Source organism: Arachis ipaensis, chromosome B09 (assembly GCF_000816755.2).
Source record: "Arachis ipaensis cultivar K30076 chromosome B09, Araip1.1, whole genome shotgun sequence".
NCBI classification, from domain to species: Eukaryota; Viridiplantae; Streptophyta; class Magnoliopsida; order Fabales; family Fabaceae; genus Arachis; species Arachis ipaensis.
Window position 1 is genome coordinate 145715851 of NC_029793.2, and position 12406 is coordinate 145728256.

A 12406-nucleotide genomic window follows, 5' to 3' on the forward strand; every position below is an offset into this window, starting at 1 on the left:
GTAATAGGTTTTAACCAATTATGGACTTGGGTTCTCCCCACTAACATGATCCAGTGCCCATGAATTCGTTATTACCATCCATCTATGTTAAATGAAGAGATTATTTTATCAATTAAAATGACCGAAATTCACCGGAAGAAAAAATTTTAGATGATGTCATATAAATAAGTCTGTAAATCGCAATAATATGCGGCACTTTTTAGCTTTTAAAAAATATATATGTATGTTACGTTGATTTTTCAAAAAATAAAAAGAAAATGTAAAATGTAAAGAGAGATGATTCTGACTTGTGAATCTCACATGTGTGTGTGACAGTGTGAGAGGTGGTGAATGATAGTGGCTTATCTGAAACAGGAACATTGCATTTGTACGCATGCCTGTGTCTGGTTGCAGGTTGCAGACACTGAGTTCCAGCACAATGTGTTTTGTTTTTTTAACCCTTTCAGATTAACTGCTTTAGATGCTGTTTCACTACACTTGCACCTCTCTTTTATTTTTACTTTTTCTTTTTCTGACTCTTCCCATGTGGCGCTCACCACTCTTGTCTTGTCCCACACACTCCCCACCCACCCATTCTCTCTCTTGATCTCTCTTCGATTTCCGCGAAAGTTCTATTACCACTCCTTTGCAATACCCTCGTACTACCCTTCCACATTATACTATTCCATATTCTTGTATACGCAACTCGTTACACGCTGCTATTAATCATTGTATTTTGTGTGTATCTTCTATTTTTCTTATTTCTTTATTCGTTATTCCATTCTGTTCTAATCTAATCTTGCCTCTTTTAAGGTTATCGCACATTTTTTTCCATATATTTTATTTGCACTACATTCTTTGCTATTATGACAATTTTTATTATTTTAGTACGACACAAGTATCTAACTGAATGCATCAAGGCTCAAGCTTAGTATATCCATAAATCGGGAATAAGTTGATACAACTCGTATTAGCTGGACTCTTACGTAATTAATTAATTATACATGTTATCCATGCATGATGAAAATCTTAATTCCAGGTTTCAAGAGTTAATGGAAGGAATTAATAGAAAAAAATAGTGTAGCCTTTTTATCTTGTTAAACATCTTAATATTCAAATCAGACATTTTTTATTTTAAAAAGTTTACAAGACGCATTAGCTTGACTATTACGTAACTAAAATTGATTATCGTACATGGTTAAAAATTATTAATACCAGTTTTCAAGAGTTAATCAATGTAGTCAAAACGAAAGAAAATAGCAAAGCAGATGTATAATTAGTTACATAGTTATGAGTTGAGTATAGTATGTCTATGATATGATATAAGACTATTAAAAATCTGAGGTGATGGCATATGATAGATATGATAATACTACCAAAGTGGAAACATAGGTTTATCCTCATCCCATATTGTGCTTTTACCAAATTAACCCCACCCTCCATATCCTATTCATATGTAATGAAAGGAGCGTTCAAAATCAATCCGAACTGAATAAATAATAACTACTAGTTTTTTTTTGGAACTGAATTCTAATTCCAATTACATAAAATTAGGAATATTTGATGGAAGTGTACAGACTAAATGTTTGTTAGTTGCTTACATTTTACTATTTTTTTATACTTTCAGTGTTGCTCTAACACTTCTTGCAATTTTTAGAATTTTTTTTAATTAATTAAAAAATCGAAAAAATCGAACCAAATTGAACTGCATAATTAAAATAACATTAGATTGAATGTGTTTTTGTCAAGATTCCGAACCAAACCAAAAATCGCAAACCGAACACCCCTGATGCACCACCCCTCTACTACCTAGACTGTACACCAAGGCCTCCAATGCGCACTAGCCGCGCATTCTAGCACCGCCCCTCAACTACCTTTTTCAGGACACATAACCACGTGTCCCCGTCTCTTCCGTCCACGTCACCAACCTTCGTTGTTCCCCAATTTCTCTCTCTCTCTCTCTCTAATTCCTACCTTTACTCTTTCTCTCTCTCTGTCACTTCTTTTCTCTTTCGTCGCTCGTCTTCTCTTCTTCTTCTCCATCTTCCTGTTTCAGCCACTCCAATTAGGGTTTCCACAGTAAGTCGCAAAGCGCAGAAACAACTACCACGGCCATGGGGTCCATCCCCGATCCCGGCGAGCTGAGCGAGGTTGCTCCTCCGCCGAGCTTCGACGAGTTCCAGCGTCAGACCTCACTTATGACCAGCTGCACACTCCTCTGGAAGGAGCTCTCCGACCACTTCTCCTCACTTGAGAAGGACCTAGTCAGCAAATCAGAAGCACTCAAGCTCAAGATTCGCACCTTCGACAACCACACCGCTCAGTCCCTAAAACTCCTTGACCACCGCGAGTCCTCCATCGAGGGAAGCGTCCAGATCGCCCTCCGCAAACTCGACAACAACCGGACCGCTGCGCTCTCCGCTCTTACCGACTCTGACTGCGGCGACTCCGCCGCCGGCGATGGTGAGGTGGACAATGGCGAGGGCCTAGTGCTGAAGCTGAAGTCATTCTGCCTGAGAATGGATGCGGTAGGGTTTTGGATGTTCGTGATCGGGAAGAAGAAGGAACTGGAGGCGCTGAGGTCGGAGATGCCGGTGGCGCTGTCGGAGTGTGTGGATCCGGCGAAGTTCGTGCTGGAGGCGATATCGGAAGTGTTTCCTGTGGACAAGAGAGGAGGGGAGAAGGTAGGTAGCGGGGACCTAGGTTGGGCGTGCGTGCTGGTGCTGGAGTCGCTGATCCCGGTGGTGGTGGACCCTGTGATAGGGAAGTCGAGGTTGATGGTGACGCCGGCAGTGAAGGAGAGGGCGAAGGAGATCGCTGAGACTTGGAAGGCGAGCCTTGAAGAGAGGGGAGGGATCGAGAACGTGAAGACCCCTGACGTGCACACGTTCTTGCAGCACCTTGTCACCTTGCTGATGAAATGCCTGGTACTCTCTCTCTCTCTCTCTCTCTCAAAATGAAAGATGACTATAGAAATGTCAAGTGATACTACACAGTGAGCAATATTGTATTTGTTTAGTTGAGTTTGATTTTCAGAAGATAGTTACAGAGTGTCTCCACTATTCTGTCACAGATTTCTGGTCTTCCTTCCTCATTCAGGGGAAAGACATGTAGCTGATCTCTTTCGTTTTGGCGCCATATTAATTTAGGAGGTCTTTAAATAACATGATTTTAAGTATTGTTTAACCTTTTTCTTTCACTTATGGAGTGACTCACGGAATTTTAGCCATAGGATGTTAAAATCAGTGTGCAAGGGAACAAATAAAAAGGTGCTGTTAGTTAAGCTATCTAGTGGTTAAGCTTATTCGATTTCTGCCTCTTGTGTTTTGTGCATAATGGCAATTGGTCATAACTATAGTCTGTAGTGCATGTGGTACTGAGTTCTAATGTTTGTTGATATATGCACTGCAGATATGATTGAAGAGTTAATCAGCAAAGGCCAGCAGCTTGATGCAGTGCACTTTACATATGAAGTAGGTCTTGTGGACAAGTTCCCTCCTGTTCCGCTACTCAAATCTTATTTGAAGGATGCAAAGAAAGTTGCATCATCTATATTGGAAGATCCTAATAATGCAGGCCGAGCTGCGGTAATTTACTTTTATGTTCTTAAGTAACCTACAACTTGTCAATATTTTTTCTTTTTGTAGTCTGCTTGTTTGATGTATTTTAAACCAAACTGTCGTTTTGTACACTGTTAATAGCATGTCTTTTTCCTCATTGAACTGCTGATTTCAACATCTTTTGATTTTGGATCACTGGTGTTATTGATAGAGGTCCAGAATTTTTCCTTTTCTTTTATGCATATAGTATGAAGTTTAGAAAGACTGCATTAGATGCATATCTTAGAAAGGGGAAGGGACTGTTAAATCCTTCAGAGTTCAGTGTGTTAATATTTATTCAGTATTGATTTAATTTCTGATTCTTCTCATTCATTTGTGCTGCTTTTTCTTATTTAGTTGGAAGAAAGGGCTCCAAGTGGTAAAAATGCCTTGTTATATTTTCTATACTTATCTGAAGCAGGTTCACTATTTAAATTGACTTCTTTCTATGTGCTTCATAAAATTTACCAGACCCTAGCTGCAAGAAAAGAGCAATCTGCCCTCAGGGCTGTGATTAAATGCATTGAAGAGTACAAACTTGAGGATGAGTTCCCTCCCGAAAATCTGAAGAAGCGACTTGATCAGTTGGAGAAGGTCAAGACGGACAAGAAGAAACCAGTTGTTGTCCCTGCCAACAAAAGAACAAGAGCAAGCAACAGCAATGGAGGCCCAATGCCTCCTGCCAAGGCTGGCCGTTTGACCAACGCATATGTGTCATCTTTCCCTGCTGCTCCGGCATTTGTTAGGTCTCCATCACACGGGCAATACCCAGCTGCTCTTCCAGCATATCCTTCCCCACCACACATGTACGGAAGCAGAAGCCCCCCAGCAAACCCCTATGCTGCTTACTCACCGGAGCCAGCACCAGCTATGGCAGGTTCATACCCAGCTGCATCAATGAACTACCCTGCATATGGTGGCTATGGAAATGTTATGGCACCAACTTATCAGCAGGCTTACTACCGATAGACATGACATCCCCAAAGATGGTAACCACTGATATGACGACCTTGATCCCATTTACTTTCTCAATGTTGTTTGTAATCACTAACCGTTTTAACGGTAGAAGTTCTGTGTGTTAATTATAACTACTGTCCCACTTCCTGCTCTGCATGGCGAGAAGTTGTATTTCTAATGTTGATCCCGTAGTACTAGGCGATTGTGGAAGTAACTAGGACGGCCAAGAAACATCAGAAAACTCATCTACCAATGTTCGGTTTAGTTGTAGAAAGACTTACTGTTACTATGTTTACAATTATATATGCTTATCCTGTGATCGAACTTGAAGGAAAAAGGAGAAAAAAAAATGAAAAGGAGGAGAGTAGGAACGTTCAATATGTTTCTTGGCAGCTGTTGACTAAGGTATAAAGATCTGTGAAGGAGATAAATGATGAAATCTCGTCTGAGTTTAATGTTTTTTAATTTCGGGTGCCCTACAATCATACTCTTCTTCCTCTAGCACTGTTATTTGTTTTTACATGCTACTTTTTGGCGTTCTTCCAAATGAAGGGTGATGATGATGTGGGATGAGAACCCTGTGTAACAAAGGCTAGGGAACAAAAGTTCGGAGAAACTTGCCAGCTAAATCCAGTATGTAATTTATAGTGGTTGTCAGAACAGGATGTGTCTTTCTTAAATATCGGGTAAAGAATTTGCGGGAATGAGTATTATGGTGGAAAACGAATTTAGTATCTCACACTTGATTCACACCAGAAATATATTTTATTTTTCAGGAATTTAACTAATTCCAACGACTCCAATCAAAAGGAATCAATGAGGGGCTTAGGTTTGGTGAACATAATATAATGTGTCGTGCCTAAAAGTCTACGCTAAACAAAACCTTAATGGTGGCCTCATCTTTTTTTAGCAATTACTCTGACTTTTAATCCCCCTTCGAAAGGGAAGCGGTTGGTAGGGGATGTGCATGGCCCGGTCCGATCTGAAGATTTGGTTCGGTCTGGTCCTGAACACTTTAGGGGCTATTTTTGTGTGATTTCACCGGGTCTAGGGTCGGATAAGGGTCTCAAAAATAGACCCGGTCATTATTTCGGGTCGGGTTCAGGCCATGACTCGGTTCACTATAGGTCGGTCCGGTGGCCTAGTCATCATACACAATTAATATTTTGTTATTAGTGATGGATGATGGCTATTCTTATGTGGAATTTAAGTATTGTAAACCTTAATATTTTGTATTATTAGTTATTATAAGACTATAAGTTAATGTTTTATGTTTAAAATGCATAAAATTTTAGACTAATGTATAATATTGTGTTATTTATATTGATTTAAATATTTGGTGTTATTAGACAATATTAGTATTGATTATGGATTTATGGTTATGCTTTAATTTTAGAGAAGAGTTGGTTCTTGTTATATTTTTCTAAGTGAATTTTACCATGTCAAATAATGGTTGGAGTCTTGGAAATTTGGATATTTTCACATGCTAGCTTATAAGAAGGTATCAAGGTAATATAATGTTAACGGCCCGATTTTTACCCGTATAACCGTGGCCCGAAAGTGTATAGGTTTCATCGGGTCTAGGACTGGGTTCGGGTCTAATAAATAGGCCCGGTATATATTTTGGGTCGGGTCAGTCACATCCAACCAGGTTTCACCCGACTCATGTACACCACTAGTGGCTAGCATCAGGAGCAAATCTTGTTCCTTGAATCCTTGCATTGAAGTAGCTTTTTGGTCGTAGATTTACTAGATTATATGGTAATTCCATGTTCTAGTTAGTATTCCGTGTTTTAAAAATTTGAAATTCCAAATCTCTCAGAATGAAATCATCTAAAAGAAAAAAGACAAGAGACGAAAGTGCTGAGGTCGCAAACAGGCGAATACTTTCAAATACAAGAAACTCCCTAAAGTTGATCAAGTCTCACAAGTGACGGAAGTGAGTGTTACACCCAAATAGTAGCCATTCCAGTTTTCTTCACTTTAGATTTCAAAAGCCTTATTTTGTGCTTGCTTTAATATGTTGATAAATCATAAGTGGTTGCTTCTAAACTTGGTGGTTGCTCCAAACCTCATGATCTAATTCATTCATGCGTAACTTATACCCCAAGCTAGGGAGAAAAACAACGGTAGCATCATATATCATTGATATTGACATCATATTAATGTGAAGAAAATTTTACATGGGAATAAGGTTCGTGTACGTGTTTCATAATTCAAAGCATTTGAAATTGGAACATCTTGATCGTGCTCATCAACCACTTTGAATGGTGTGAATTGAAATGTTTTCCAATATGGGGTGACATATGAGATATGACACGTGTGGTGCTGCTTAATTGGTGGGCTGATTTTTAACCTTTTTCGATAGATTTAATGTCCAAAATGGTCCTTGGATTTCAAATCGCTATTCAATTTAGTCATCGACTTTTTAAAATGACCAATTAAATTTTTGAAATTCGAAAAAGTGCATCTCCATTAGTCCCTTGCAGAAGTGTCGTCTAAACGTTGATGATGTGGCATTCCAACCATATGCTGATGTGTACCAAACTTGAATTTGATTCAAATTGGTACCTGAAATTACTTAATAATATCCAAATTAGTCCATTTTCAATTATAAAACCCTAAATCCTCAAATTATTGTCTTATCTTCTTCGATCTGTCTGCTGTCTTCTTCTCTTCTTCAACCTCTCCGCTATCTTCTTCTCTTCTTCAACCTCTCCACTATCTTCCGGTTCATCTTGTTTTCTCGTCTACATGAGTGATGATGGGTGGTGGGGAGAGAAGTCAAAGTAGCTCAAGTAGGAACAACTAACTCTGTAGGGAGACCTTATGGTAGCAAAAGAATGTGCAACAGGGGAGGTAAGAACGCCATTTTCTATAATTGCAGACTTCGGATGGTGATGAAGTACTCAACGACGACAGAGAATCCTGATAGACTATTTTATGGTTGTCCAAACTATGAGGTAAGGTTATGGCTTTAAAGAAAATGTTAAGATAGTTTCACTTTGAATTTAGATTCACATGCGTTTTTTTACTTTGCAGTATGGAATCAATTGTAATTTTTTCTGTTGGGTTGATGGAGGTGAAGAACCAGTTTGTGCAACACCCATTTCACAAAACATTTTGCATGAGTTCAATTGAAAAATGACAAACTTAGAAAGTGATGTTAAGACCTTGAAGATGATGACAATGGTTACCTTCTTAAAAGTGAAAAATATATTTTAGTTTAATAGACGAACCTGTAAGGATACATATAATTTAAATTTGTGTTGAACTTAAAATTAATCCAACTACATTAACTTGTAATTAAAATAGTTTTTAGGTAAGTGTACTGATGTTGTAGTTCAGATGAATATGAACTGGAAGATAGCGGAGAGGACGAAGAAGAGAAGAAGACAGTAGAGAGATCGAAGAAGGTAGAGAAGATAATAATTTGGAGATTAGGGTTTTATAATTGAAAATGGATTAATTTGAATATTATTAAGCAATTTCAGGTACCAATTTGAATCAAATTTAAGTTTAGTACACATCAGCATACAGCTGGAATGCCACATCATCAATGTTTAGACGGTATTTTTGCAAGGGACTAATAGAGATGCATTTTTTCGAATTTCAAAGATTTAATTGGTCATTTTAAAAAGTTGATAACTAAATTGAATAGCGATTTGAAATTCAGAGACCATTTTAAGCATTTACTCTTTTCCGATATAAGCATTATCAACATGCTTCTTTCTCAAGGAAATCTTCCATTCACTGCTATGGCAATTTACCCCTATTTTAGGGGTGTACATGGTCCGGCCCGGCCCGAAGACCCGGCCTGGTCCCAAACACTTTAGGGACTAATTTAGTGTGATTTCATCGGATCTAGGGTCGGGTAAGGGTCTCAAAGATAAACTCGGTCATTATCTCGGGTCGGGTCCGGGCCATAGCTCGGATCACCCGAACTCGGCTCGGTGGCCCGATCATCATACACAATTAATATTTTGTGTTATTAGTAATGGATGATGGCTATTCTTATATAGAATTTAAATACTGTAAACCTTAATATTTTGTGTTATTAGTCATTTATAAGATTATAAGTTAATGTTTTATGTTTAAAATGAATAAGACTTTAGACAAATACATAATATTGTGTTATTTGTATTGATTTAAATATTTGGTGTTAGACAATATTAGTATTGATTACGGTTACGCTATAATTTTAGAGAAGGGTTGGTTCTTGTTATATTTTTTTTAAGTAAATTTTACTATGTGAATTGTGAAATAAATGTTGGAGATTAGGTGATTTTTACATGCTAAAGACCCGGTTTTTACCCGGCCCAAAGATGCGTAGGTTTCATCGGGTCTAGAATCGGGTTATGATCCAAAAATTAGACCCGATCTATATTTCAGGTCGGATCTGGGTTAAGCCAAACCCGATGTGGCCCGGCCCATGTACACCCCTACCCTATCTCAATAGATTTTACTTTACTTCTTTAGGGGCAATGTGATTAAACCATATCCGATATCTCTGTCTTGCCCCTTTTTTTTCCCATAATGTATTGCAAGTACTAATCATATTATTCATTTTGTCAAAATTACGTAAAAATTATCTAAACACAAATTATAGATTAATCTAAGTTTAATAAAACACTAACATCCATTTGCAACTACTAATCCAAACACGTGCTCATTTTATTAGTTAATGCATTGCCGGCCAACATCACTGTTTTATTCAACAATGACATACTAGTATATATAGATAGGTACAGCTGGACCTCTAGTCAATTATTATTCTAGTGTCCATGGTGTAACGGGTCATGAAATATTTCAGCAGTTTATCTTAAATCTAATTTAGGATTTTTATTGAGTAAATTAAAGTTGGTGGATTTTTATTGACCAAGACTTAATGAAAACCCGAGATACTAATTTGAAGTTTGAAATCATTCTTTTACATTTCCAACTTATAACAACTGAATTATCATCTCTATGAAGAAATGATGGTTAAGATCAAGTAGAAGGAAATATAATTAAAATTAGCGAATAATTCTTACTTTATATTTTCTGTAATCAAAAGAATATAATTTTAAGAATAATAACACACCACATGCAAGCATCACAGCACAAACATTATTGATCAGTTGCTTATCTTGATTGGAAAAACTTTAAGTGGTTGAGCTTTTTGGAGGGTAATTCCAAATTTCTCAGTCATGTCAATATCTTCTAATCTCATTCCATGTTGAAGCTTCCAATCAAAGGAGTTGATCAATGAACCCAACATCAAATACAACATCCTATTAGCCAATTGTAATCCGGGACATATTCTTCTTCCAGCACCAAACGGAACCAGTTCAAAGTTCGTTCCTTTAACATCAATATCCGAACCTATGAACCTCTCCGGAGAAAACAATGTTGGATTGTCCCACAAGCTTGGATCCCTTCCAATGTTCCACACATTAACCATCACTTGAGCATCTTTTGGGATGGTGTAGCCACCAATGTCCACATCAATCTCAGCTTTTCGTGGCAACAAGAATGGAACTGGTGGGTGCAGGCGTAGCGTCTCTTTTATTACTGCTTGTAAGTATGGTAGTTTCGAAATATCTGACTCCTCAACAGGGACACTACCATTGTTGCCAACTATTTCTCCTAATTCCTCTTTAGCCTTTTCCATAACTTGTGGGTTACGAACTAACTCACTCATTGCCCATTCTAAGGTAGATACCGTTGTGTCTGTTCCGGCAACGAATATATCCTATCAAAAACAGTTATTCATTTGGTCAAAATGGTAATAAAAATTAAAAACTCAGATACAGTCAACTAACTTTATGAGAAGTTGACAGTCGAAAATTGTTAGATAATAATTTAGTTAAACTGCGAAATTATTTAATGATTCTTAGCTATAACTTCACGTAAAACTAAACTAAGGTGAAAATTCAGGTGCAGTCAACTTCACATGAAGTTGATACCTGAGAATCTTAGATGATTTGATTGATTTGACTAAATTTTCATCTAACAGGTATCAACTTTACATGAAGTCGACTTCACCTGAGTTTTCACCTTAAACTAAATGTCCTTAAATTTCCAAAAAAAATAAAATAGCACACTTACATGGAATAGATGTGCAATGAGTGTTTTATCAATCAACTTGTTGTCCTTGGAAATGGTGAGTAGAGAATCCAACATGTCATTTTTGCTATGAAAACCATTTTCTCTTAGCTTCAATCGTTGGTTAATCAAACGGTCGAAGATATCAAGAACCTTTGTTACGTTCTTAGCCTGCCTTCGGTTAATGCCTTGTGGGTCAATCGTCTTCAACATGGGGAAGAAATCAGCCAAGTTTGGTGTTCCAACAAGGTTTGTGATGTTGGTAACCAGATGCTTGAACTCTCCCGCTGCATCTGTAGAGTCAATCAAATCTATGGAGAAAATGGTGTTAGATAACAGATTTATGGTAGCCTTGAACCCTAGTGTTCCAATATCGACAGCTTCACCGATTTGGCTGCTATGGTGAACATCATTAAGGAGTTGTTGCATTTTGTTACGCCTAACATGTTGGCTATCATCAAGATTCTTGTGGGATAATAGTTGAGTGTTGCATATTTTTCTCATTTCGCGCCAAAGGGGGGAAATGGGAATAAATGCAAAGCTGTAGTTTTCATGGTTGAGAACCGACACGGATTGTGGAATTGGTCGGTTTGACAAGTGGTGGTCATGGGTTAGAAGTATCTCTTTCGCCATTTCGGCGGAAGAGACTACTACTGATGTCTTTTGTCCAAGCTGCAGACTCATTATTGGACCATGAATCTTCGCCAGCTTGGACAAAGACAAGTGAGGCTTTTCCCCCATGTCAAGGAGGTTTCCGATTATCGGAAGCCGGGAGGGTCCCGGAGGAAGCTTGTAGTTAGGCTTTGTGGATTTTGTAAAGAGTAAACAAAGTGCATGAATGGTCACACATGCCAATACAAAGATCATTGTACAACTTACAAAGTCCATTTTTGTGTATAGGATAATTCACAGGAGATGGAACGTTCGTTATTGCTTAGCTTAATTTATAGCTGATGATGATGACTGTTTGGAAAGATGAATTTGTGTGTAGACAAGACTCATTCTACCCGTTGATTTTCAGCCTTTAAACCACTCTACCAAATAAATATTGGTAGCAAAAGTACGATATAAATTGGTGGAAATTCAGATACAGTTGACTTCACGTGAAGTTGATTGTTGAGAGCTGTTGGAAATTCAGGTGCAGTTGACTTTACGTGAAACCCTAAATCCAAATCAGTCAAATCATCTAACAGCTCTCAATTATCAACTTCACGTGAAGTCGACTGTATCTGAGTTTTCACTTATAAATAAATACGTAAAAAGAATATAGCATGAAATTCAATCAAGTCTAAACCAAAAAGATTATAAGAGTTTAGAATGATGTTAAATTATTAATTTGACACTACAAATTAAATAACACGTCACTATGTCTGTTTGTGTGTGTTTTTTTCCTTAAAATTAAACCTGAATGTCTCAAAACAGAGACTGTGTACTGTTTGGATTAAAGAAATTATGCGAAGAATGTCGTCAACCCCCTTGTTCAACTTAATACGAATAAGATATATTTTTTTAAGAATAAAATTTAGTTTTTTTTAGTCAACCGCTAAGAAAATATAAGTTCGAGGTCTCATCAGAAACGGTCTTTCCCAGCAGGCTAAAGCATAACAATGAAATTCTTTTGTTGAAAAAACGCGCTAATAATAGCTAATTGCCGCTTTATATGAATGTGAGAAGTTGCACGGTTGCACCCTTGACCCTTGTATAAAGATAATAATTTAAATGTTTATAATATTAAAGATTATATTAAATAATTTAATTAAATTATCTAATAATTTTTAACTATC

At 37.4% G+C, this 12406-nt stretch overlaps 2 protein-coding genes across 2 annotated transcripts; one reads left to right on the forward strand and one right to left on the reverse strand.

The window, feature by feature from the left end:
* Window positions 1943–5000, forward strand: LOC107617774 (FRIGIDA-like protein 4a). The gene is given in 3 exon segments (XM_021111227.1): window positions 1943–2961; window positions 3391–3566; window positions 3936–5000. Coding segments are annotated over 3 exon segments (1656 nt in total). The 5' UTR covers window positions 1943–2093; the 3' UTR covers window positions 4548–5000.
* Window positions 9413–11609, reverse strand: LOC107616905 (geraniol 8-hydroxylase-like). Its single transcript, XM_016318786.2, has 2 exons — window positions 10626–11609; window positions 9413–10269 (listed from the first exon to the last, which is right to left on the reverse strand). Exons 1-2 carry the CDS (start codon window positions 11508–11510, stop codon window positions 9652–9654), a joined length of 1503 nt encoding a protein of 500 aa, XP_016174272.1. The 5' UTR covers window positions 11511–11609; the 3' UTR covers window positions 9413–9651.